This window comes from Elephas maximus, chromosome 12, assembly GCF_024166365.1.
Source record: "Elephas maximus indicus isolate mEleMax1 chromosome 12, mEleMax1 primary haplotype, whole genome shotgun sequence".
NCBI classification, from domain to species: Eukaryota; Metazoa; Chordata; class Mammalia; order Proboscidea; family Elephantidae; genus Elephas; species Elephas maximus.
Window position 1 is genome coordinate 53,646,635 of NC_064830.1, and position 26,619 is coordinate 53,673,253.

At 44.4% G+C, this 26,619-nt stretch overlaps 2 protein-coding genes and 1 pseudogene across 6 annotated transcripts in view; 1 reads left to right on the forward strand and 2 right to left on the reverse strand.

Moving 5' to 3' along the window:
* Nucleotides 1-1,119: 1,119 nt before the first annotated feature.
* Nucleotides 1,120-8,870, forward strand: LOC126087060 (transforming acidic coiled-coil-containing protein 3-like; annotated as a pseudogene).
* On the reverse strand, nucleotides 8,599-11,948 carry BCL2L10 (BCL2 like 10). The gene is made up of 4 exons (XM_049904038.1): nucleotides 11,907-11,948; nucleotides 10,633-10,655; nucleotides 10,406-10,501; nucleotides 8,599-10,280 (listed from the first exon to the last, which is right to left on the reverse strand). Exons 1-4 carry the CDS (start codon nucleotides 11,946-11,948, stop codon nucleotides 10,040-10,042), a joined length of 402 nt encoding a protein of 133 aa, XP_049759995.1. The 3' UTR covers nucleotides 8,599-10,039.
* A 1,197-nt stretch (nucleotides 11,949-13,145) lies between these two features.
* Nucleotides 13,146-26,619, reverse strand: part of GNB5 (G protein subunit beta 5) — a 99,442-nt gene continuing 85,968 nt past the window's right edge. For 4 of the 5 annotated variants that reach the window (XM_049905159.1, XM_049905161.1, XM_049905160.1 and 1 more), the window contains 2 exons: nucleotides 21,706-21,802; nucleotides 16,551-18,120 (listed from right to left, as the gene is read on the reverse strand). In XM_049905159.1, coding sequence (XP_049761116.1) covers nucleotides 17,759-18,120; nucleotides 21,706-21,802 — 459 coding nt within the window. In that variant the 3' untranslated portion in view covers nucleotides 16,551-17,758. The other variant, XM_049905163.1, reaches the window with a different exon arrangement.

Genomic DNA, 26,619 nt, shown 5'->3' on the forward strand with positions numbered 1-26,619 from the left:
TGGTGGACAATCACACAATACAGGCAGCCATGGCCTAGAGAAGGTGACGCTCATTTTGGGGGGCCTCATACCACCAAGAAAATAGAGCCAAGAGCATGTGTCCTTTGGGCCTGGGGTTCCTGTGCTGAGAAGCTCCTTGACCAGGGAAAGATTGATGACAAGGACCTTTCCCCAGAACTGACAGAAAAAGCCTTCCCCTGGAGCTGGAATCCTGAATTTGGACTTCTATCTAGCCACCTAGACAGTGAGAGAATAAATTTCCCTTTCTTAAAGCCATCCACTTGTGATATTTCTGTTACAGCAGCACTAGATGATTAAGATACATCCCTCAGAAGTATTTTACTGGTATATGCTACATAGCAGAGTTGCAGATTGATTGTCGGATAGGGAATTGAAGGCTGAAAAATGGCCAAGGAAAAGGAGCTGGAAGGTCCTGAAGAATGTGGGGGTTGGGAAGGGCTTCTAGAGTAGAATGGAGAGCATTTTGATTAACAGAGGGAAAGACTACGTCCTAGGAGTGATGTGCTGTTGATTGGGCAAGGCAACAGGGGGATGAAGGGGATTGAGATCCAAAAGGACTCGAAGGTTACAGGCAAAGTATAACTGGAAATACTGATGAGTTGGAGGCAAACAGCATGTAACTAGAAGTGGAAACACAGGAAAAACTTAAGAGATGGCAATAAAAATGGAATCCTTCAAAGTAAATGAGTGTATAGGATATCAGGCAAAAAGTCCTTGATTGCCAAGACTTCAGAACTGTCCCCCTTTGAGAGGTGCTATTGGAAGGACCTGTACCTTTATAGGGAGCCCAGGTAGCATAGCAGTTAAGAGCTTCCCTGCTAACCAAAAGGTTGGCAGTTCAAATTCACCAGCAGCTCCTTGGAAACACTATGGGGCAGTTCTATTCTGTCCTATAGTGTCGCTATGAGTCGGAATCCATTCCACGGCAAGTTTTTTCTTCTTTTCTTTTTCCTTTATAGAGGCGCTCTGGTAGTGCAGTGGTTAATTGCTCAGCTGCTAACTAAAAGGTCAGCAGTCTAAACTCACCAGCAACTCTGCATGAGAAAGATGTGACAGCAGTGGTGTCGCTTGGGTTAGTGTCACTCAGTGCGGAAAGTTATGGCGTCACCCCTCCCTCCAGCAGGGCCGGCCACCGAACCTGCCCCCTCTGTCCCAGCCACCTGTCGAAGGAGCTGCCAGGGCGGAGCACTGGTCTCCCAGCCTGCAGCTCCTCCCCTCTCCTATTGGCCAAGGTGGAGACCCTCCTGTCCACCCAATGGCCGCTGCTGCCTGCGCCCTGACTGGCAGGTGATGGCGGGAGTGAAGAGTAACACCAACCCTAGTAACGCCACAGCTCTGGCGGTTCCTCCCCCAGCGGGCGGTCCATCCGAGGCCGTGGCCTCGGAAACTGCGGTGATTTTGGTGTCACTCACTCTGACAATGTCAGGCAGTATGGTCCCGCATCCCCCTAGTAACACCACTGTGTGACCCTCTGATTCCGTAAAGATTTACAGCCTAGGAAACCCTATGGGGCAGTCCTATGGGGTGTTATGAGTCAGAGTGCACTCCATGGCAATGGGTTCGGTCTTTTGGTTTGATACCTTTATAGAAGGAGCCCTGGTGGTGCAGTGGCTGAGTGCTCAGCTGCTAACCAAAAGGTTGGCAGTTTGAAACCACCCAGCAGCTCCATGGGAGAAGGGACCTAGCCATCTTCTCTAGATTATAGCCTAGGAAACCCTATGGGGCAGCTCTACTTTGTCCCATAAGGACGCCAGGAGTTGGAATAGACTCCATTCACACAATAACACACCTTGTGCCATAATGGTTAAGAGCTGCAGATGCTAACCAAAAGGTCGGCAGTTTGGATCCACTAGGTGCTCCCTGGAAACCCTATGGGGCAGTTCTACTCTGTCCTATTGGGTCACTATGAGTCGGAATCAACTGGATAGCAACAGGATTTATAGGCGATGGATAATAATACCACCAAGAATCTGCCCATCAACCTAGCACTCTAGGGGTGCTTGAGCTGTCACATTAATCAATGCTTCCTTTAAGAGCCCAGAATACTTAGCTCGTGGAACAAGCATCTGCATGCTAGGAAACAATGAGGTGATTACCACAGGGGTAATATTTCTTCCTTCTTGTTGCTAGACATCCTAGTCAAAAACACTCCCTGAAACCCGAATGCTTCACCTCTCACTTTTTTGGTGCTACTCTCCTTTCGGGTATTGTTTCTTAACTTGGAAGGATTAGCACACATGGGCCTAATACCTCATTATACTAAACCCACTGCTGTCAAGTCGATACTGACTCATAGTAACCCTATAGGACAGAGCAGAATTGTCCCATAGGGTTTCCAAGGAGTGGCTGGTGGATTAAAACTGCCGACCTTTTGGTTAGCAGCTGTGGCTTTTAACCACTACGCCACCAGGGTTTCCCATACTTCATTATAGAACTCTAAAATTTGCTCTAGGATTTTGATTAAAACTGGATTATAGATCAATTTGGAAATAAGTAGTACCAATGTTACATCTTCTCTGACACCACAGAAGTCCTAGAATTGAGTCCTGTTAGTATTGCTCAGGGCGTTCTAAGTTAGATTTATGGTCTGAGAAATGTCTCCACATCTCCTTCTCCTAAAACAGTAAAGTGAAAAAAAAAAAAAAAGTGTTGGAAAAAAAACCCATCAGACCAGAAATCAAGGGAATTCCTGGTAGATAGAAAACAGGCATCACTACCATCCACTAACCTATATAATTACCCAAGAAAGGGAAAATTAGGTATAAATGTTGGAAAAGAAACAGTTGTCATTATTTGCTGGTTACCTAAAACTACGACTCCACCTAAAAGTTAAAACTAGTGAGAGTTCACATTAGTCACGTTTAGAATCCACGTTAAAATGTTTTATGGGAGCCATGATAACCAAATAATAAATGTAATAAGGAAAAATTAATTCTGTGGCTCCATTGAGTTTTACTTGAAACAAAAATTTTAAATTCTCATGGACACCAGACTTCCTGGAGCCATGGAGTCTGGATGAACCCCTGAAACTATTGCATTGAGATAATCTTTAAACCTTAAACCAAAAATATCCCTTGAAGTCTTCTTAAAACCAAGGAATAGTTTAGCTTAACTGGTAAAAAAAAATATCTGCCTTGAGCATTATGCTCTTTTATGAACTATACGGGATCAAACTGACAATAGCAACTTGAAATATTAGATAGGAAAATTAGGGGGCGGTGAGTTTATGTTAATGGGGAGGAACAACTCAGAAAAGGAGCATGAGAATGGTTGCACAACTTGAAGAATGTAATCAAGGTAACTGAATTGTAGAAACTGTTGTATTGGTATATGTTTTGATGTGTATATTCTCAAAAACAACAAAATAAATTAAAAAAATTGATTTCAACAGAAAATAAAACTTGTTGGAGTCCCTGGTAGCATTGGGCACAGCCAGATCCTGAGACTTAAGCAATGCCAATGGAGCTGTTTCTCCACACCCCACCTGGCCCCCAATCTCTGGATGCTCTGTGTGGTCTTTTCTTCTAGGTGGCTTTCTCCATGCAGTGGGGATAAGTTCTTGACAGAGAAAGATTCTCACCTGATAGGGCCCATAGAAGACAGAATTGAATACTGTTAGGTTTGCTTAGGAAGGGGCTCTGTTAGGCCAGATCTGGGTCAAGTTCCAGGTCTTGGGGTGGGATAGAGTGAGGAGGCGTCAACATCACCAGAGACATATGGTCTAAGGATGGAGGAGGGATGGTTTCCCATTAGAAAATTGAGGTGTTATCACAAGCAGGAATGGCTTCTAGGGAGGTTCTCTTCCCAATAGCAACAGAACTCAGAGTTCTTAGGAAGATACCTGACAAGAACACAGACTCTATATGAAGAAAACTATGAGAGACCTGAGTAAATGGAGCAAGAGTTCATATTCTTAGAAGATACAATATTGTAAAGATACTATTTACTCCCAAATTGATCTATAATTCAATCCAGTTCTAATCAAAATTCAAAAGCAATGTCTTAATGGGCTCTTTATAAGCTGATTTTAAAAATTCATCTCAAGCAATTCACAAAAATAGCCAAGGATTCTCTTTGGAAAAAGAACAATGGTGACGGGTGGGAGGGACCTAGATTTATCCCATCAGATATTTAAAAATACAGTAATTGAGAAAGCATTATATTAGTAGATAAATAGATAAATCAATAGAGTATATGTATTTATTTCAGTGGGCAAAAAATGAACTGTCAATGAACAATGCTGACATATCTACCCCAGCTCTTCTTGTGTTAGAAATGAGCCCTACTTCACATACTAACCAGTAGCCAGTTGCTGTAGAGTTCAGCTCCAACTCAGGGAAACCTCATGTGTGTCAGAGTAGAACTGTGCTCCATAGGTTTTCAATGGCTGATTTTTCAGAAGCAGATCACCAGGCCTTTCTTCCAAGGCACCTCTGGATGAACTCAAACTTCCACAAGTTTTCAGTTACAGCTGAGCGCATTAACCGCTTGCACCATACTAAATTAAATGAACTCTAGAATAAATCAATGACTGAGAATACAGAATACTTTCTTTATAATCTTGAGACAAGGACAACCTTCCTAAAGACGATGCAAACACCATAAAGTCGACAATGTAAGATCCAATGTTGGCAAGAGTGTAGAGGATTAAGCACTGTAACTTGACCTTGCAGGTGATGGATTGGTTGACTGCAGAATGGGAGTTGGAAGAGAGGATAGGCTCTTGCGTATTGATTAAATGTTTAAAAAATAAAGCATTGTTATGCACTGCGTATCTTGAGACAATAAAAAAGGAAATTGCTGTTACTCCTAAGAATAAAGACTACTGAATCCCAAGGAAAACCAGCTAAGTTTTTTGGAAAAAAAAGACATAAATTTATTAAAACTTTGCCAATATTTAAGAATTTATTGAAGTCAGAAGTAGATAAATTCTTAATACAGTAACTCTAGAAACCTAACTCCAGGAATTAGATCAAAGAATTTAAAAATATTAAAACCTAAATAGAGGTTTTAATATTACATTCTTTGTTAACAAACTGGGACTTGGTCTGCTTTTGGTATCATTCTGCCCCTGAACCATTGCTGTGGTAAATCAGCCAGCAATCAGCACATGGAACGGTGGCTAGAAGAAAGGCTCACATTCACTCTTATCCAAATGTAGTAAATTATACCATGTTTCTCATTTAATGGAACACTGTTTCTTCTTCAGTCTTTGGAGGCAATGAGCCTTTAGATGCTCCAGTTTCCCCACTCAAAGGAGAGCACTCAGGGGGATGGCAATATGCAGATGGCCATTTGTGCTTTTGCTGTAATACCTCAAGAGTTACAACACTGGCTGAATTATCACCACAGGACTTCATTTATGCATGCAGGTAAAAAGGTCTTAGAGAAAGGGATTTGCTTCTATTCTTGTTCTCTTCACTTGGCTGGTAGAAATGGGTTACAGTTCTCAGAATTCAGTATCATTGGGTCCAGTAACAGAAGACTGTTCTGTTGGATAACAGAACAACCAGCAGTATTTTCCAAAAAGATGGCACTAATGAGGGTGATGTGAAGGAGAAACAGACACCATCCTACAAGGGAGAGGAAGAAAGGAATTAGATTGCTACATGATGCCCCAAACCTGAACTCAATCAAATGCACAGGAGGTTCCAGATTAAACAGTAAGAACTCCATGATTTAAAAGTGGGGGAAAAAAAGGAAATGTTGACCAATAGGCAGCCTGCAATTAGAAACCCTTGATGAATTAGGATTTGTAATAAGCAGTTCAACATAGTGGGTAGAAGCTGCCACTTGACCTTGTCACTCAGAGCAGAAATACTCATATTGTGACTCATTTCTTTCAGAAACCAAGAGGAACATGGCCTACTATAACATGCTCTTTTCTGAGCAAAGGACAGATGCCTTTTGGGAAGTTGTCAAATCACTAAAAAAAGATTAAAAGATATCACCTAAGATAATGAAGTGGTGTCTGGGGTCTCAAAAGCTTGCGAATGGCCATCTGAAATGCATCAATTATTGTTCCCAAACCACTTGGAGCAAAGGAGAATGAAGAACACCAAATGCATGAGGAAAATATTAGCCCAAAAGAAAAAAGCTCCACATAAACCAGAGATTCCACCAGCCTGAGACCAGAAGAACTAGATGGTGCAGGCTACCACCAATGACTGCCCTTACAGGGAACACAACAGAGAGTCCTGGACGGAGTGGGAGAAAAGTGCAGAGCAGAACTCAAATTCATGTAAAAAGACCAGACTTAATGGTCTGACAGAGACTGGAGGAAGTCCTGAAACTACAGCCCACAACTAAAATCATTCCCAAAGCCCACTCTTCAAAGATTAGGAAAAAAAAAAAAAGGATTAGACTGGACTATAAAACAAAAATAATACTTTTGAGGAGTGTGCTTCTTAGTTCAATCAGATACATGAGACCAAACAGGCGGCTCCTGTCCAGAGACAGGATGAGAAGGCAGGAAGGGACAGGAAATGGCTGAATGGACACAAGAAACCCAGGATGGAAAGGGGGAGTGTGCTGTCATATTATAGGGATTGTAACTAATGTCACATAACAATATGTGCATAAACTTTTGTATGAGAAATTAACTTGAGCTGTAAACTTTCATCTAAAGCACAATTAAAAAAAAAGTTATCACCTAATAAAGCAAGCAGAACTTCAGCTACTCCCTTCAGAAAAATGGAGATGGGAACTGAACTCCACGTATGGCATTTTAACTTCAGCTGGGAGACCTGCAGGCGTATCAGGTTTACTCAGCTTTTGTTCATCAAAAACACTGCCCCCTCCCAATCAATTTTCTTTTAAAGTGCAGAGAGGGAAAGAAGAAGCTGCTGGCCAGCACCATGGATGACATAGAGGCTTCCGGGACCCCTGCCCCCTCAACATGCCTCGGGTCTTGTGGACACAGCCCTTTGAGAACAGGAAGGGCCCTGACCCCAAGTCTTCAGAAAGAAGAGGGCCCCAGGCAGACGGTTGACTCTGCAAAGAACGAGCCTATCAAGCTCGAGTTTGACTTCTCTGACAACGTTGCCAGCAAAAGGGCACCTCCCCCCAGGAAACTGGGAAAGAGGCCTGGCATCAAGGCCCCCTCCATGGGCCAGGAGGCACAACAGGCTCCCACGGAGAGAGACAAGCACCCTGCCCCCACAACCCAGGGGTTGTACAACCTGCAATCCACTTGCAAATAGCTCCAAGTGTGGTGGTGGAGAGCATTCTTCAGATGTGTGGGTCCCCACGAGCAGTCCAGGCTGTGAGCCAACGGCCACACCTGCCGAGCTGGCACCCTCCCCGGGCCTCACCAAGGAATGCTTCAGAGACCCAGCTGAAGTTCTAGGTACAGGGGCCGAGGTGGACTATCTGGAGCAGTTTGCAGCCTCCTCATTTAAGGAGTCTGCCTTAAGGAAACAGTCCTTATACCTCAAATTTGACCCACTCCTGAAAGACAGCCCCAGTAGACTGGTTCCTGTGGCCACGACGACCAGCAGCACTCAGGCTGTGGGCAACTCTTCCTTAGGAAGTCTGCCAGAAGCAAGGCTGGTGGAATTTGACTTCTTGGGATCTCTGGATGTTCCTGTTCTGAGCCCTCCCCCGTGTGTCCTTGGGCCCGGGGGTCCACCCCTACAAGTGGACCTCATCGTGGACGTACTGCAGTACAGCCAGAGGACCTGGACGCCTCAGTGAGAGCCCTGCAGATGGAGAACCTGGAGCTGAAGAGCAGGTGTGAGGAGCTCTATGCCAAGAACCAGGAGATGGGGAAGATCATGGATGAGTTTGAAGCGACTGCGTGCCAGGTGACAGAGGAGGCTAAGAAAGAGAAGGAGCTTGCCAAAGCCAAGATCCAAAAGGTTTTTTTTTTTTTTTTTAATTGTGCTTTAAGTGAATGTTTACAGTTCAAGTTGGTTTCTCATACAAAAATTTATACACACATTGTTATGTGACCCTATCTGCTCTCCCTATAACGTGACAGTACACTCCCCCTTTCCACCCCGTATTTCCCATGTCCATTCACCCAGCTCCTGTCCCTTCCTGCCTTCTCCTCTCGTCTCCGGACAGGAGGTGCCCATTTAGTTTCATGTATCTACTTGAGCTAAGAAGCACACCCTTCACAAGTATCATTTTATGTCTTATAGTCCAGTCTAATCTTTGTCTGAAGAGCAGGCTTCAGGAATGGTTTTAGTTTTGGGCTAACAGAGTCCGGGGGCCATGTCTTCTGGGGTCCCTCCAATCGCAGTCTGGTCTTTTTACTAGAATTTGAGTTTTACACCCCACTTTTCTCCTCCATCAGGGACTCTGTTGTGTTCCCTGTCAGGGAGGTCATTGATGGTAGCTGGGCACATCTAGTTCTTTTGGTCTCAGGCTGATGGAGTCTCTAGCTTATGTGGACCAGTCTCTTGGGCTCATATTTTCCTTGTGTCTGATCCAAAAGATTTTGAAAGAACGAGACCAGCTTACCACAGACCTGGACTCCATGGAAAAATCTTTCTCTGACCTCTTCAAGCAGCTTGAGAAGCAGAAGGAGGTGATTGAAGGCTACCACAAGAATAAAGAGTCACTGAAGAAGTGCCTTGAGAATTGCATACTGAGAATTGAGAAGGAAAGCCAGAGATGCCAAATGCTGAATGCCCACGCCGAAGAGAAGCTCAGTCTAGCAAACGAGGAAACCACCCAGGTGCACAACAAGGCCCAGGCAGAGGCACTGGCCTTCCAGGCAAGCCTGAGGAAGGAGCAGAGGTGCACCAACTAGCTAGAGAAGACCATCAAAGCAGAAGACTAAAGAAAACGATGAACTGACCAGAATCTGTGATGACCTGATTTCAAAGGAGGAAAAGATCTGACGTGGAATCACTGGCTAGTAGCCTTTGCTCCCTCCTTCTGTCCGTGTGTGTGTCTCTCTGCCCATCCATTTCTGTCTCTAAACAGGTCTTGTGTACTTTTCTTCTCTTACACTCATTTTTAAACTAGAGCACTTTAAAATGTAGACTGAAGTTTCCCTTAGATTTCAAAAAAATGAATTAAAAAAAATGGCTCAGATGGGGTTCTTAGAAACTGAAGTTCACAGACCCTGATGGTTGAGGACCAACAAGAACACCACAAAAATGCAGGAGTTAATGCTAACCTGTTAAGTCAAGGCTCTGACTCAGACACTACCCCCTTCTCCTCAAAAGGAACCCAATTCATCACAAGAAGTCTAAGACGAAACTGTCACAGGAGATGCCTAAATTTCCTGTGGTGTCTTCCCCAAGTTCCTCAGATTTTTTTAAATTGCTGGTTTTCATAGTTTGGCTGCATTTAGCCTATAATGTGGGTCACTTCAGTCCTTGACTCAATTCCATTAAGAAAAACAAAACAGGGGGTCTAGCTGAGAACTCTGGAGGCATTTGTGGGTTTACCAACCGGCTGTGGGGCTTTCCTTGGTCATTAGCTGAGTTTAGGAGCTGCAGGCCAAACCACCTGCCCCCCTAGCCCGAAGGGCCACGATAGGCAGGCAATTAAGGAGCTAAACTGAAAGCCAGATAGAGCCAGCTGGACCCCTACGTACCTTGTGGCCTTTCCTCCTGAGAGGTGTGGGGGTTGGACAAGCGGACGACCTTCCATGTTAATGCCCTGCGACCTTTAGAGCGACGGGGTCAATGGGTATGTCTCTCCAAAGGTGCATTTAATAGTCTCATAGTGGGTCGAGGAGAAGGGGTCTACCCGGCCACTTCTGACTGCTACTAGTTGTGGGTCTCTATATGAGCAAAGTATCCAAACCTAACGTGGGCGCTTTCTAAAAGCTCCCGAAACCGGCTAAGGATAGGTAAGGCCAAGGGTACAGACCCAAGTCGTGCGCAACTCTTCCAGAATGAGTTAATAAGAGAACCGTCTAGCAAGACTGATTTCTGCCAGTCTGACTCAGCCACGAGAGGAGAGACCTGGACTTTTAACTCTAAACATCCCAGTCCTTCTGAAGAAAGCTTTCTCCTTTTCAAGAGACTGGCGCCGCTGGATTCCTCCAGGTGCCGGCTTATCCAACCGCCCCGTGCGCCACCAGCCAGGCGCTGTGCTCCTCTGCCAGCTGAGGGGACAGCACGGCCACCAGTCGCAGGCAGTTGCAGTCAACGTCGTTCTTCTTAGGCCACCGCCCGCGGCCCAGGTCCACCTCCGGCAGCAGTCTTTCTAGAAACGTTCCCACGAAGGCCACGAGCGACACCACGCGATTCCAGCTGAGGCTGCAGCCATCGATCTGCAAACGTCGCCTGCGCAACCTGCATCACCAGCTCTGCATGGTCTCCCCTGTAGCGGCAGTAGCTGGAAGAAGGACCAGTGGTGCTGCTTCAGGTGGTCAACAGTGGGGCGCAGCACGGCGCCCTTGGGCGTGGGTAGCTCCTACGTTGGGGTGCAGGGCTCCGGGGCGCAGTGCTCCAGGTAGGCGTCCAGCAGCAACGCCGTGCGCTCCCACAATGCGCGTGCTGCGGCACGGTCTCTCCTGAGGGTCCAGACTTGGGCCTGCTATCTAGGTCAGGCGCCTCTCCCTCCTGGGAGGGGATGCCCTGTCCCGTCCCGCCATGGCCGGTGATTTTCTTAAGTTCAGAGAGGGCGAGGCTTTGAGAAGCCTACCTTCGGCTGTTACTGTTACAGTCCTAAAGTTGAGGCCCAGAGAGGCTGAGCGGTGTGCACGGGCTCATATAGCAATCGGGGCAGAGGGAGACTGGGGATTATTGTTTAGCTCCCGGCCTGGGTACTAAGAACCCCAAGAAGGTACAGTAGTGGGGAAAGAAGTCAGTCACATCTGTGAAGCTGGGCTGGGCTTTCCCCGTCTGCTAAGGAGAGGTTGCCAACTTGCCACGGGCTCACACAGACCTGCACCACGCCCCCTTGTAAGCATCTCTAGAATGGAGAATGGCATCCTGTGTGCGGCGGAGATCGCGCACACGTGGCACGAAAGTTTAGTCCTCCTGTGGGTGTTCATTCATTCATTCACTAATATTTACTCACTGCCTCTGGGGTGCTAGTCCCTGCCTCCCCCCCACCCCCACTGGGCATATAAGGAGGACAAGACATGTGGTCACTGCCCTCAGGGACCCTACAGTCTAGTGCTGGGTAGAGACAAACAGCGGTCACGGTAGGGTTTAGTTATTGCTGAACTAGAGACATTGAAGGAGCATTCAGCTTTAAGGTAGTAGCTAGCTGTGCATTGTACCTACTACCACTCCTGTATTCTTTAGGATTCTCTTCATTACTAGATGATTCCTCTTTATTCTAACCCCATTATAGTAAATACTCTTTCATATCAAACTTCCCTGTTCAAATTACTGTGTGACTTCTCTCTCCTGATTGGACCTCTGCTGGTACAGAATTGTCTGAGGAGTGAAGTTTCTGGAGGCTCAATGGTCTGGAGCACGTTCAAATATCCTGTTCAAGGGGAAAGACGAGCTGCTGCATCCTGTACCACATACTAAGAAAAAAGAGGCACAACACTTGGTGGGCCACTTTGGATTTTGGAGGCAACATATGCCATACTTTGTTCCCATTTATGTAGATTAAATTAACCAGAGCATTGTTCCTGGTTCCATCTCCTCAGTAGACGACCTAAGTCCTTCTTACCACGACACAAACATATTAATAATTTCATTTCTTTCACCAGAATGGTCCCTGAGTCAGCCCACTGGGGGCCACAATCCCTAGGCAGATTGATCAGTCATGCAAGCCAGCCTGGTTCTGGCCAAGTCCTGTCTGGAAAATGAGGAGTCTGTGGGATGCCCTGAAGAGTGACCTGATTATTTCCTATAACAGATGAGAGGGTACATGGTTTACCGTGATATTCTCCCAAAGGAATGTGTACAAGATCCACAGAGACAGGGTTTGCCCAGGTATTTCTCCAACCTGCTTACCTCCTCAGAATTCCTGGTCCACTTCAGTCCCACCCAGTCCATTTCTCCAGGAGAGGGCCCTTAAGGATCTGTGTCTGTAACCTGCTGCTGCCCTAGATGATTTTTACCAGCAAACACATTTGGAGAATGTGGATCTACAAATCCTGCTCAGTCAGCTCTCCCAGGCTTGGGGGAAGCCAGCTGACAACAATGTAGCCCTAACCCCAACCTGTTATTCTAACCTATTGGCTGGGTTTAGCCCAGGATCCAGCTTTTGTCTTTTGAAGATTTCCAGTGGTTCACTGGCCCCAGTTGGTTTCTAGCTTTTTCTACTGCCTCTCCGTACCCCTCCTGGGCCTCCTATGCTGCCTGAGGCTGCTCTAAATCACCTCTGAGAGCCCCGCTCTCAATTGCCCTTGTTTCTTTCTCCTCAGCTCCTTAGTTGCCCTTGTCTCTTCCTTCTTTTCCAAGCCCCATTCCCCACACCCCCAGGTATAATAGCCTTGGCAGGCCTCACATAGAGGCCTTTCGAAAAGGCTCATCAGTCCAGATCAGCTGTTCTCAAATGGTAGTCCTGCACCTCCTTTCAGGGGGTCCTTTTGTCAAAACTGTTTTCCTAATAACACTTTTTTTTTGTTCGTTTTTCAGTGGCTATGTGACATGAGATGGATTTATCACCCTGATGGCTAATGGAAGGTATGTGTCTGTATTCTTGTGTCTTAAAATTTCTGTTTTAATTTCTAATATGACAAATGTTGATAGATATAATCTACATAAACAAAAGCTCTTTGGGGGGATTTCAATAATTTTTACAGATGGGTCTATACTATATGCCAGTAACCACATGGAAGCGGACAGCTGTGCATTACAGCCTGCTCAGACGACCCTGAGGCACAGTGGTGAGGAAAAATCCTCCCAGCAGGCAGAATTTGAGCCGTGTATTTGTCTACTATGTCTGGAGAGAGAGATATAGAAGGGTCCCAAGACCAAAATGTTTGAGAACCACTGCCCAGGTGACTCTTTAATTGATAATTACTGACTTGATACATGTGTAGGAAGTGCCCTCATGGAGGAGGAAATGGGGAAAGAGGAGGGAGAAGAAAGAGGAAAGGGGGAGGGAAATGGAAGGCTGGGAAGAAAGGAGACAAGGAAAGATGTGAGACAGAAAGAAGGGGGGAGGAAGATGGGAAGGAAGAGGAGGGAGAGGAAGAAAAGGGTTAGAAAGGGAGTAGGTGGAGGGGGAGGGAGAAAGGTAGGAGGAGGAAGACAGAGAAGGAAGGTGGGGAGGGGAGGGGTGAGCGAAGGAGAGGGTAATGAGGGGCAGAGGGAGGGCATGAGAGGGAAGGAACGGGGGAAGCGGTAGGAGGAGAAGGAAGGGGAACAGAAAAGGAAGGAGGGAGGGAAGATGGGTGGACAGACGGAGGAAGCAGGGAATTAACCTTGTTGAACCTGTTCCAAAGGCTGAGGTAGGTACATGCCATACTTTAGTACTGTCCCATTTCATACATGAGGTAACTGAGGCTGAGAGAAATTTAGAAATTATATATCCTGAAAAAGTAATAGAGGTGGGTCTGAGCTTAGCCCTACATCCTTCACTTGTCACCATGTTGCCCCTTAAACTTACAGATGAGTCCTTACTGTCAGCAAAGCCACTGGCTAAGCAACAAAAAAACCAAATGAGTTGCTGTGGAGGGTCAGAATAGAATTGGGCTCCATAGGTTTTCAATGGCTGATTTTTTTTTGAAGTAGATCCCCAGGCCTTTCTTCTGAGACTTCTCTGGGCAGGGTTGATCACCAGCCTTCCAATCAGGGGCCCAGTGCTTAGCAGTTTGTATCACCCACAGACCAAGCAACCTTTACAGAGGCCTTTACAACCTTGTGCTGCCTTTAAGCCACCAATAATTTAGGGAAGGGCACGGAGGAGACCTGGGGTAACCAGAGGCATGACTGATGAAGGGCCTGCCGCTGGCCTCTGGCCTCTGGCTTATTCCAGGAGAACAGGGAGGCAGCCGGGGCCCTCACTTCTGTAAGGCTGACTGCAGCTGACTTGGCTTCATTTCACAAATATTTCCCATAAACACTCCATACCTCCTCATCTAAGCCCCCTTCCTGCCTAAACCTTTTCTCTGGCGGGGGCCGGTGGGTGGGGGGAAGGTGTTGACATGCCTAAGGCCATGCGCCCCTGGGGCACATCCTCTTGGCTCCCCACAATTGGTTTGGTAGGTTTGACTCCAAGTCCTTGAGAAAAAAAGAAAAACTGGTTAAAAAAATACACTCAGCATTATTTTCAATATGCAAAACACAATTTATTACATGGAGTTTATCTTGAGTCTCTAGATGGTATAAAAAAACAATGCCAAATCAATATTTTATCAGTAAATACTAAACAAAATCCATCATGAGATTAAACATATATGGGAGGTGCTTACTGTCCATGTGTTCTATGGAATGCTTTCATAGTGCCCTTAAATTTGCTTTTTTGACTGGGAAATTATGGCTATTTTGCACATGTATTGAAGATGCTCTATGCCTCTTCCCCTCAGTCTACTTGGCCCCTCCTTTGCTCCATCCCTCCCTTACTTCTGGGAGCCAGAAAGCCCAGGTCAGAGTGTAGGGAGACACAAAACGGTCTGTGCCAGAGACAGCAGGGGATACCATAGTCAGGAGGGGCTGGACCAGGGGCAAACTCTGCAGCTTTCTGGGAGCAGGGCTCAGGAATTCCATGGAACACACTTTGGTGCCTGGTTCCTTCAGCTGGCAGGAACTGGGTGGACACTGTGTCCATTTCCCTGAGCCTCTGCCCAGACTAGAGTCCAGTGGGCTGCGGCAGCTGAAAAATGGCCCCTCCGGGCTATGCCCCCTCCCTTGACAGTGCTCTTTGGAGGTAGGCAGAGGCCTTTTATCTTTCTTTCTCTACACCAGTGCCTAGTGGGCAGTAAAACCCTCGGTAAATGTTTGCTGGGCAAATGACTGAATATAACCATTAAGTTTACTTAAAAAGAGTTAACTCAAAAGTTGGCCTGACTGATTTTTGATGGACTGGCCATCATGACACCTGAAGAAGCAGTTTTGATGGTAGGCCTGGCACCCTATCTGCCCACCAGTGTTTTAGGAGCACTAGGTCTGGGCCTGTCCCTGGCTCTGGAAGAGGGTCTCTGAGGAGCAGAGCCTGGGACAGCCTACAAAGCCAGAACCACCACTAGGAGAAGGGCTGGCTGGAGCTGGGTCACAGGAAGAGGCCCGGCAACTCAGGGACTCAGAGCGCACTGCGCTCAGGCAAGGATCCAGACGGGCAGGCCACTTGCAAGGCAAGTCTTGCCTAGGAATGATTTTTGGTGTCTAAGGTAACCTTTTATTTACCTAAGTAATGCATACCATCTTTATGAAAGAGGAGTTTCTAAAACAAAGAATGAGCCTCTATGCCTTAAAAAAAAGGGAAAGAAAAAATCCTGTAATAAAAACGCTCTGTATCTTCAAGAGGAATTGCTTAACTTCAAATAAAGACAAGATATACTTTTATGTTTTTGTTTTCTATGTAAGAGGAACAAAGACATTATCATTCAAGACTAATCAATTAACCTGTATATTAAATTACACTTGCAATGCAATAAATATAATTTATAGGAACAAGATCAACTTTAACCTAAGTGTTTCTACTAATACTACAAACAGGTTTTTAAATAAATTTCCTGCCTTGTGTTCCCACACAGAAAGGTTTCGACTGCTCTGAAAACAATTTGTATCACAAGTAGCATTTGGTCTTTCTGCAAATGAAAGAAAATGCTCTGTTCCAGTGTTACAATGACACATCACACCATCACACAATTCATAGATGGAACAGTCCCGCTCCTTTATGTATATCTCTGCTTTGTCTATAATCCGTTCACACAAATGAAAATGTTCTATCTGAAAAGAGACAATAGGAAGTGACACAGAAAAAAAAAATACTTTTACATTAAAATACAATTTTTAAAAACGATTTTTCTAATTGGATTTGGAATTTTCTTCTATCATAAACCAATTAATACAGTCCTCATAAAGTCCTTTAAGATCAGTATTTTCAGAACAAGGCTCCAGAAGTCACAGTGCACACCAAGATAAACCAGAAGAGTTTAAAAACTTGTTGCCTTGGAGTCAATTCTGAGTCACAATGACCCTGTAGGACAGAGTAGAACTGCCCCATAGGGTTTCCAAGGAGTGGCTGGTGGATTCAAACTGCCGACCTTTAGGTTAGCAGCCGAGCTCTTAATCACTGTGCCACCAGGGCTCTGAAGCGTTTAAAGTACTCTTAAAATGAATTTGATTCAAGAAAATAACATGGAATATATTAAATGGCTGAATTATACTGGTAATAGAATGAATTGAGACAAGTATAATTTCGAATAACCTTAAAAAGAGATAAATTTTAAAATGGAAAACACTGACTTGAAGGTGTCCTGTTGTGCAGAAGGCTCACACTAGCACCTTCCCAGGGGTGGTGATTTCAATAGTGCTATAGATGCACACACAGACACTCAGAGAACTGCCAGCTATGGAGCTGCTCCCTGAAGCTAAGTTACAATGAAGCCTCAGGTCATAATATTTATCTACATGTGAAGATTTCATGTTCTACCCTCAGGTCCCTCTGTGCATACTGTGAGAAGACAGTTAAGCCCAAACCTGCAAAGACACAAACAGATCATTAATAGTAAACAACTTTTAAAACCTGAGCTTAAAGAGACAAAGTCTTTTAGACAGACAGACACAGATGTACACACGCACTCCATGCAAAGTTGGGCAGTTTTAAAAGGATCAACTTTACTACTACTAACTCCAAGGTGTTTCATGGACCGATTTTCCCTTTCCTTTAGCTGTGGAGATCATCTGAAGGACATTTGTGGAGTCCTTTCTAGCAGTCGTTAACTATTTTAGGTTGAGAACGGAAACCATCTGTACCTACACAGCTTACTCTGTACATTAGCTTCACTAATTCAGGAAACTCCTGCCCAGGAAGATGGAGTTGCAAATAACATTATTATTTGTTTCAGGAACTTCCTGAATATCCATTTACCTATTTACCCATTAGATTAGATACTCAGCTTACCCTCTTTAGAAAAGACATCTACTTCTTGGGAAAATAAGCAACAAATGACTGTTACTCTTTAAGACTTCCTTCCAAATCCTCCCCCTACCCTTCCCCTGTGTCTAACAACCTTAAACTATTATGCCACAAATCTGTCCAATCCTAATTAAGTTCCCCAATCAAAAGACCTGTCTTAAACCAGACTCCCAAAGTCTTACAAATATCTGCCTTTGTTTTCCCCTTCTGAAATGCTACTAAGACTGTCAAGTTTCTGATCTTCTACGCTGTAGTAAGCAATAAACTTAGCTTTGCATTATGAATGGCCTATTTTGGTAGTATTTTCAGGGAGCCAACATTTGACAAGGTCATGGAGCTCTTTGAGAATCTGATAAAAACCACAAGGATGCTTTTCCCAGAAAAATGCATATATGCACACAGGGGTCTGGGACCACAGAATAAGAACCTGCACTACAGGGAGGCAGGATAGGTAATCTGGTGTTTGCCAAAGGCTAGAATCACAGGAATCCAATTTTTAGGGTCAAAAGGAACTATTTGGGTCATCTAGCCTAACTACTCCCTCAGCTACATGCTGATAGAGTAAAATCTATAAAAGCCAGAACTTGTGTAAGGCGGAAAGCTGTCAGAGAAGGAAAACTCAAATTTTTCCACTAAAAGGAGAGATAGAATAGTGGTAAGACAGCACCCTGGGAAAGGCAAAAAACTTACAAGACCCAGAAAAGCAAGGTAGTCCGGTCCAGCTCCAGCTTTCACAGGTTTCACTATGCATGGTTGTCTAGTCTCACTTGAACACTCATATTCGCGGGGGCCTCAGAACCTTCCTAGGCAACTCGTTTCTTCTTTGTCTACAGGCAGAGCTAAAATCAGAGCTCTCCTTGGCTGACCAGGCGCATCTTAGCTCACTCTGACCCTTCCGCTTTAAGGAAGACCAGTCAACTCTCTTCTCTCCTCTCACGTACAGAATGAAAGTGAAAAACATGTCTCTTACTCTTAGGGTATGATCCCATGATCCTGAGCAGAAAGCAGTCCCATCAGGGGAAACTCGTAGAGTACTAACACGGTTTTCATGTCCAAACAGGATGGAAACTCGGGACCCCTTGAGAACATCCCAGACATTGATAGTATAGTCATTGTAACCGGCAAACAGCAGGCGACCTAGAAGGGGAAAGATATATGTAGTGCCGCTGTAATGAAATTGCGTTTGCAGCATGATGTTTTTACACCAGTGTCTTCCTTCCTGTCTTCCATTTCACAACACATTCATTCATTCAATCAACAATTCATTCAATTAATAAACTTAAGTGATTTAGCATCTACTATGTGCCAGGCAAGGTGCAGTACAGGCACAGAGTTTACTATATAATCGACTACATCTGTGGAAAGAGACAATGGAAAAGCTCAATATCATCAGCTGGAATATGGCCAGGGACCAACTGTGGAACAATAAATTGCTCATACGCAAGTTCAAGTTGAAGTGAAGAAAATTAGAACAAGTCCACGAGAGCCAAAGTACGACCTTGAGTATAACCCAGACCCATCCCACCTGAATTTAGAGACCATCTCAAGAAAAGACTTAACGTATTGAACACTAACGAACCAAGACCAGACAAGCTGTGGAATGACAGCAAGGACATCACACATGAAGAAAGTAAGAGGTCATTAAAAAGACAGAAAAGAAAGAAAATACCAAAATGGACATCAGAAGAGACTCTGAAACTTGCTCTTCAACGTACAGTAGTTACAGAAATGATAAAGTAAAAGAGCTGAACAGAAGATTTCAAAGGGTGGCTAGAGAAGACAAAGTAAAATATTATAATGAAATGGTGCAAAGAAAACCAAAAGGGAAGTTAGAAAACCAAAAGGGAAGAAGATGCTCGGCATTTCTCAAGCTGAAAGAACTCAAGAAAAAATTCAAGCCTCAGGGGAAAATATTAAAGACATAGGAAGCATCAAAAGAAAATGGAAGGTATACACAGAGTAACTGTACCAAGAAGAATTGGTTGATGTTCAACTATTTCAGGAGGTAACAAATGGTCAAGAGCCGATGGGACTGAAGGAAGAGGTCCAAGCTGCCCTAAAGGCATTAATGAAAAATGAGGCTCCAGTAATTGACGGAATACCAACTGAGATGTTTCGACAAATGGATGCAGTGCTGCAAATGCTCACTCATCTATGCCAAGAAATTTGGAAGACAGCTACCTGGCCAACCGACTTGAAGAGATCCGTATTTGAGCACATTCCAAAGAAAGGTGATCCAACAGAATGCAGAAATTATCGAACAATATCATTAATATCACATGCAAGTAAAATTTTGCTGAAGATCATTCATAAGCTGTTGCAGTAGTACATTGACAGGAAATTGCCAGAAATTCAAGCTGGATTCAGAAGAAGACATGGAACAAGGGATATTGCTGACGTCAGATGGATCCTGGCTGAAAGCAGGGAATACAAGAAAGATGTTTACCTGTGTCTTATTGACTATGCAAAGGCATTCGACTGTGTGGATCATAACAAATTATGGATAACATTGGGAAGAATGGAAATTCCAGAACACTTAATTGTGCTCATGAGGAACCTGTGCTTAGGCCAAGAGGCAGTCGTTTGAACAGAACAAGGGGATACTGCGTGTTTTCAAGTCAGGAAAGGTGTGCATCAAGGTTGTATCCTTTCACCATACTTATTCAATCTGTATGCTAAGAAAATAATCTGAGAAGCTGGACTATATGAAGAAGAATGCTGCATCAGGATTGGAAAAAGACTCATAAACAACCTGTGATATGCAGATGACACAACCTTCCTTGCTGAAGACTTGAAGCACTTACTAATGAAGATAAAAGACCACAGCCTTCAGTATGGATTACAACTCAGCATAAAGAAAACAAAAATCCTCACAGCTGGTCCAATAAGCAATATCATGATAAACAGAGAAAAGACTGAAGTTGTTAAGAATTTCATGTTACTTGGATCCACAATCAACAGCCATGGAAGCAGCAGTCAAAAAATTAATCGAAACATTGCACTGGGCAAATCTGCTGCAAAAGATCTCTTTAATGTGTTAAAAAGCAAAGATGTCCCTTTAAGGACTAAGGTGCACCTGACCCAAGCTATGGTGTTTTCAGTCACCTCATATGCGTGTGACAGCTGGACAATGAATCAGGAAGACTGAAAAAGAATTGATGCCTTTGAATTATGGTGTTGGTGAAGAATATAGAAAATATCATGGACTGCCAAAAGAAGGAACAATCTGTCTTGGAAGAAGTATAGCCAGAATGCTAATTAGGAGCAAGGATGGCGAGACTTTGTCTCACATGCTTTGGACGTGTTATCAGGAAGGACTAGTCCCTGGAGAAGGACATGATGCTTGGTCAGTGAAAAAGAGGAAGACCCGAAATGAGATGGATTGACACAGTGGCTGCAACACTGGGCCTAACAATTCTGAGGATGACGGAGGACCACACAGTGTTTTGTTCTGTTGTACATCAGGCTTCTTTGTGTCGGAACCGACTCGATGGCACCTAACAACAACGATGTGTGCCAGGCATCCCTGAGTGCTGCACATGGTTAACATGCTTGGCTCCTAACTGAAAGGCTGGAGATTTGAGTCCACCCACAGGTGCCTTGGAAGAAATGCCTGTCAATCCACTTCTGAAAAAGCAGCCTTTGAAACTCTGTGGAGCATAGTTCTACTCTGATATGACTGGGGTCACCATGAATTGAAATCGACTCAATGGTAGCAATGGTAATGTTGTGTGCCAGGCACTGTGCTTTGCCCTAGAGATTCAAAGAGGAGAAAGCATAGTCCCTGCCCACTGTGGAGGTGGTGGGGAACAGACACAAGCTGTCGTAGCACCACGTGTAAGAGCCATAATCTAAGTGCTTATGTATGCGTAAAGTGCTATAGGATCCTAGAGGAAGAGGGATCAAGAAAGGCACTGCAGAGACAAAATTTTGGAGTAGGAGTTTGTCATGCAGAGATGGGAGAAAGATGTCCAGGCAGAATGCAGCATGTGTGCACAAAAGCACAGAGACAGTCTAAGGGGGTGTGTTTGGGGAAAATGAATGGTTCAGAGACCCAGCCTATCAGCACTGCCTTTACCTTCACTAGCAGCCTCCCCAGCTGTGGGGGCAGAGGTGCCTTGAGCTTCAGGACATTGAAAATGGACTCTTGTTTACCCCCTCACCACCGATAAAAGTCCCGTTTCCCACGTGGGGAGGAAATGTGCAAGGGTGTTGCAGATGTGAGGTTCGGATACATCACGGCCTTGAAGAGCAGCATTAGGTGGGGCACAATGAATCAGGCTGGGCAGATATGCTGCAGGCAGGGTGCTTACTGTCTCAAAGCAGGGATGGGCCAAGTGTGGGGCAAGAAACACAGTGGAGGAAAACTGGCACAAGCACCAAAAACAAACCAAAAAAACCTAAGAAACTGTGCCGTTGAGTAAATTCCTACTCACAGTAACCCTATAGGACAGAGTAGAACTGCCCCGTAGGGTTTCCAAGGTGGCAAATCTTTGAGGAAGCAGACTGCCACATCTTTTTCCAGACACAACTGCTTGTAGGTTCCAACTGCTGACCTTTCAGTTAGCTGTGCCACTGGGCCACCAGAGGTCCTGGTGCTAGCACAGATATTAGCATATCTGTGCACAGGAAGTTTAGTTGATGGGAAGCTTGTTAGCAAGCTTGCTTTCATTCAGGTCCAGTTTTACAATCCTAGGAAAGTTTCTGAAATATAAAACTTACCACTGAGTGAGAAGTCCACGCTGGATGCTCCAAACAGGATACTCTCCTTGGAATAGATGGCGACCTCCCTGTCTGCCCGGAGGTCATAGAGGCGACACTGGAGGCAAAGACACAGGCAAAGAAGCATTCACCTCTGGCTCCCGTTTGGTGAGGCAGTGACTACAAAGCTACAGACAGGCTCCTGTGGCTTGGAGAGGAAAAACCTCTCCTAGGATTCCATCCCTCAACCATAACTCCTGTGGGGCCCTCCCTATGAATTCAGGCAGAGTCAAACAGAAAACATAGAAGATCCTTTCAGGTACAAAAACACACCTTTTTTTTCATGATACATGTTCACTGCAGAAAATTCAGAAAAATTTAGAAATGCATAAGGAAAGAAATAAGTCACCTCAAATTCTAGACGAAATTACTAACATATGGATTATTTCCTTCACTTTCATTTCTATTTTATATGTGTATTTCAATGCGGTCGTTTCATTATTGTTTCTATTAACATAATGTCATGACTGTTTTCCCACATCATTAAACAGTCTTCAGAAAACATGATTTACATGGTCATTGAGTACTGACTATTCTTACATTGGAGCCCTGGTGGCACAGTAGTTAAGAGCTTGGCTGCTAACCAAAAGGTCAGCAGTTTGGATCTACCAGCTGCTCCTTGGAAACCCTATGGGGGCAGTTCTACTCTGTCCTATAGAGCTGCTATGAGTTGGAATTAACTCAATGGCAATGGATTTGGCTGTTGTTGTTTTAATTCTTTTTTTTTTTCTTTATTTTAAAATAATTTTTATTGTGCTTTAAGTGAAAGTTTACAAATCAAGTCCGTCTGTCACATATAAGCTTATATACACCTCACTACACACTCCCATTCACTCTCCCCCTAATGAGTCAGCCCGCTCCCTTCCTCCAGTCTCTCCTTTCGTGACCGTTTTGTCAGTTTCTAACGCTCTGTACCCTCCCATCTCCCCTCCAGACAGGAGATGCCAACACAGTCTCAAGTGTCCACCTGATACAAGTAGCTCACTCTTCATCAGCATCTCTCTCCAGCCCACTGTCCAGTCCCTTCCATGTCTGATGAGTAGTCTTCGGGAATGGTTCCTGTCCTGGGCCAACAGAAGAAGGTTTGGGGACCATGACCGCCGGGATTCTTCTAGTCTCAGTCAGACCATTAAGTCTGGTCTTTTTATGAGAATTTGGGGTCTGCATCCCACTGTTCTCCTGCTCCCTCAGGAGTTCTCTGTTGTGTTCCCTGTCAGGGGAGTCATCGGTTGTGGCCGGGCACCATCTAGTTCTTCTGGTCTCAGGATGATGTGAGTCTCTAGTTCACGTGGCCCTCTCTGTCTCTTGGGCTCTTAGTTATCGTGTGACCTTGGTGTTCTTCATTCTCCTTTGATCCAGATGGGCTGAGACCAATTGATGCATCTTAGATTGCCGCTTGTTAGCATTTAAGACCTCAGATGCCGTATTTCAAAGTGGGTTTTAATTCTTACATAAAAATCTTTGTACTTTTTTTTTTTAATTGTGCTTTAAGTGAAAGTTTACAAGTCAGTTTCTCATACAAAAATTTATATACACCTTGCTACATACTCTTAGTTGCTCTCCCCTTAATGAGTCAGCACGCTCCTTCTCTCCACCCTGTATTCCCTGTGTCAATTCAGCCAGCTTCCGTCCCCCTCTGACTTCTCATCTTCCCTCCAGACGGGAGCTGCCCACACAGTCTCATGTGTCTCCTTGAGCCAAGAAGCCCACTCCTCACTGTATCATTTTCTGTCTCATAGTTCAGTCCAATCCCTGTCTGAAGACTTGGCTTTGGGAATGGTTCCAGTCTTGGGCTAACAGAAGGTCTGGGGACTATGACCTCTGGGATCCTTCTAGTTCCAGTGAGACCATTAAGTCTGGTCTTTTTCTGAGAATTTGAGGTCTGCATCCCACTGCTCTCCTGCTCCATCAGGGATTCTCTGTTGTGTTACCTGTCAGCATAGTCATCGGTTGTAGCCGGGCACTATCTATTTCTTCTGGTCTCAGGCTGATGTAGTCTCTGATTTATGTGGCCCTTTCTGACTCTTGGGCTCACACTTACCTTGTATCTTTGGTGTTCTTCATTCTCATTTGCTCCAGGTGGGTTGAGACCAATTGATGCATCTTAGATGGCCGCTTGATAGTGTTTAAGACCCCAGATCCCAAAGTGGGATGCGGAATGTGTTCTTAATAGATTTTATTATGGCAATTGACTTAGATGTCCTCTGAAACCATGGTCCCCAGATTACCCCCCCCTACTCCCCACTACTCTGGCCTTCAAAGTGTTCAGTTTATTCAGGAAACTACTTAACTTTTGGTTTACTCCAGTTGTGCTGACCTCTCCTGTATTGTGTGTTGCCTTTCCCTTCACCTAAAAGAGTTCTTGTCTACTATCTAGTGAATAACGCCTCCCTCTTTCCCTCCCCACCCTCGTAACCATCCAAGAATATTTTCTTCTCTGTTTAAACTATTTTTTTTAATAATTTTTTTGTGCTTTAAGTGAAAGTTTACAAATCAAGTCAGTCTCACATAAAAACCCATATACACCTTGCTACACACTCCCAATTACTCTCCCCCTAATGAGACAGCCTGCTCTTTCCCTCCAGTCTCTCTTTTTGTGTCCATTTCGCCACCTTCTAACCCCCTCCACCCTCTCATCTATGCCAACATAGCCTCCAGTGTCCACGTGATCCAAGAAGCTCACTCCTCACCAGCATCTCTCTCTAACCCATTGTCCAGTCCAATCCATGCCTGAAGAGTTGGCTTCGGGAATGATTCCTGTCCTGGGCCAACAGAAGATCTGGGGGTCATGACCACCGGGGTCCTTCTAGTCTCAGTCAGACCATTCAGCCTGGTCTTATGAGAATTTGGGGTCTGCATCCCACTGCTTTCCTGCTCCCTCAGGGGTTCTCTGTTGTGTTCCCTGTCAGGGCTGTCATTGTTGTAGCCGGGCACCATGTACTTCTTCTGGTCTCAGGATGATGTAGTTTTTGGTTCATGTGGCCCTTTCTGTCTCTTGGACTCGTAATCGCCTTGTGTCCTTGGTGTTCTTCATTCTCCTTTGATCCAGGTAGGTTGAGACCAACTGATGCATCTTAGATGGCTGCTTGCTAGCGTTTAAAACCCCAGACGCCACTCTTCAAAGTGGGATGCAGAATGTTTCCTTAATAGATTTTATTATGCCAGTTCACTTAGATGTCCCCTGAAACCATGGTCCTCAGACCCCTGCCCCTGCTATGCTGGCCTTCAAGGCATTCAGTTTATTCAGGAAACTTCTTTGCTTTTGGTTTAGTCCAGTTGTGCTGACCTCCCCTGTATTGTGTGCTGTCTTTCCCTTCACCTAAAGTAGTCCTTATCTACTATCTAATTAGTGAATGCCCCTCTTCCACCCTCCCTCCCTACCCCCTCTCATAACAATAAAAGGATGTTTTCTTCTCAGTTTAAACTATTTCTCAAGTTCTTATAATAGTGGTCTTACACAATATTTGTCATTTTGCAACTGACTAATTTCACTCAGCATAATGCTTTCCAGGTTCCTCCACGTTATGAAATGTTTCATAGATTCCTCACTGTTCTTTATCAGTGCGTAGTATTCCATTGCGTGAATATATCATAATTTATTTATCCATTCATCTGTTGATGGGCACCTTGGTTGCTTCCATCTTTTTGCTATTGTAAACAGTGCTGCAATAAACATGGGTGTGCATATATCTGTCCGTGGAAAGGCTCTTATTTCTCTAGGATATATTCCAAGGAGTGGGATTGCAGGATCGTATGGTAGTTCTATTTCTAGCTTTTTAAGAAAGCGTCAAATCGATTTCCAAAGTGGTTGTACCATTTTACATTCCCACCAGCAGTGTCTAACGTGTTCTAGTCTCTCCATAACCTCTCCAAAATTTATTATTTTGTGTTTTTTGGATTAATGCCAGCCCTTGTTAGAGTGAGACGAAATCTCATTGTAGTTTTGATCTGCATTTCTCTAATGGCTAATGATAGTGAACATTTCCTCATATATCTGTTAGCTACCTGAATGTCTTCTTTAGTAAAGTGTCTATTTATATCTTTTGCCCATTTTTTAATTGGATTATTTGTCTTTTTGCAGTTGAGTTTTTGCAGTATCATGTAGATTTTAGAGATCAGGTGCTGATCAGAAATGTCATAGCTAGAAACTTTTTCCCAATCTGTAGATAGTCTTTTTACTCTTTTGATGAAGTCTTTGGATGAGCATAGGTGTCTGATTTTTAGGAGCTCCCAGTTATCTAGTTTTTCTTCTACATTCTTAATAATGTTTTGTATACTGTTTACGCCATGTATTAGGGCTCCTAATGTTGTCCCTATTTTTTCTTCCATGATCTTTATCGTTTTAGATTTTATATTTAGGTCTTGGATCCATTTTGAGTTAGTTTTTGTGCATGGAGTGAGGTATGGGTCTTGTTTCATTTTTTTTGCAGATGGATATCCAGTTATGCCAGCACTATTTGTGAAAAAGACTTCTTTTCCCCATTTAACTGTTTTGGGGCCTTTGTCAAATATCGACTGCTCATATGTGGAAGGATTTATGTCTGGATTCTAAATTCTGTTCCATTGGTCCATGTGTCTGTTGTTGTACCAGTACCAGGATGTTTTGACTACTGTGGTGATATAATAGGTTCTAAAGTCAGGTGAAGTAGGCCTCCCACTTCTTCTTTTTCAGTAATGCCTTATTTATCCAGGGCCTCTTTCCCTTCCATATGAAGTTGGTGATTTGTTTCTCCATCTCGTTAAAGAATGTCGTTGGGATTTGGATTGTAATTGCATTAAATGTATAGATTGCTTTTGGTAGAATAGACACTTTTATAATGTTAGGTCTTCCTATCCACGAGCAAGGTATGTTCTTCCACTTATGTAAGTCTCTTG

Bases quoted from the DNA above. Each gene is read 5' to 3' on its own strand.
- BCL2L10 (XM_049904038.1), bottom strand. From the start codon at position 11,948: ATGGACTGGGTGGGACTGAAGTGGACCAGGAATTCTGAGGAG. The intron at 10,502-10,632 runs GTAGGCTTCTCA...CTGGACCCTCAG, and splicing joins TGTAACAGTAACAGCCGAAG to GAGAGACCGTGCCGCAGCAC. The intron at 10,281-10,405 runs GTAGGAGCTACC...CTGGTGATGCAG, and splicing joins CCGGAGCCCTGCACCCCAAC to GTTGCGCAGGCGACGTTTGC.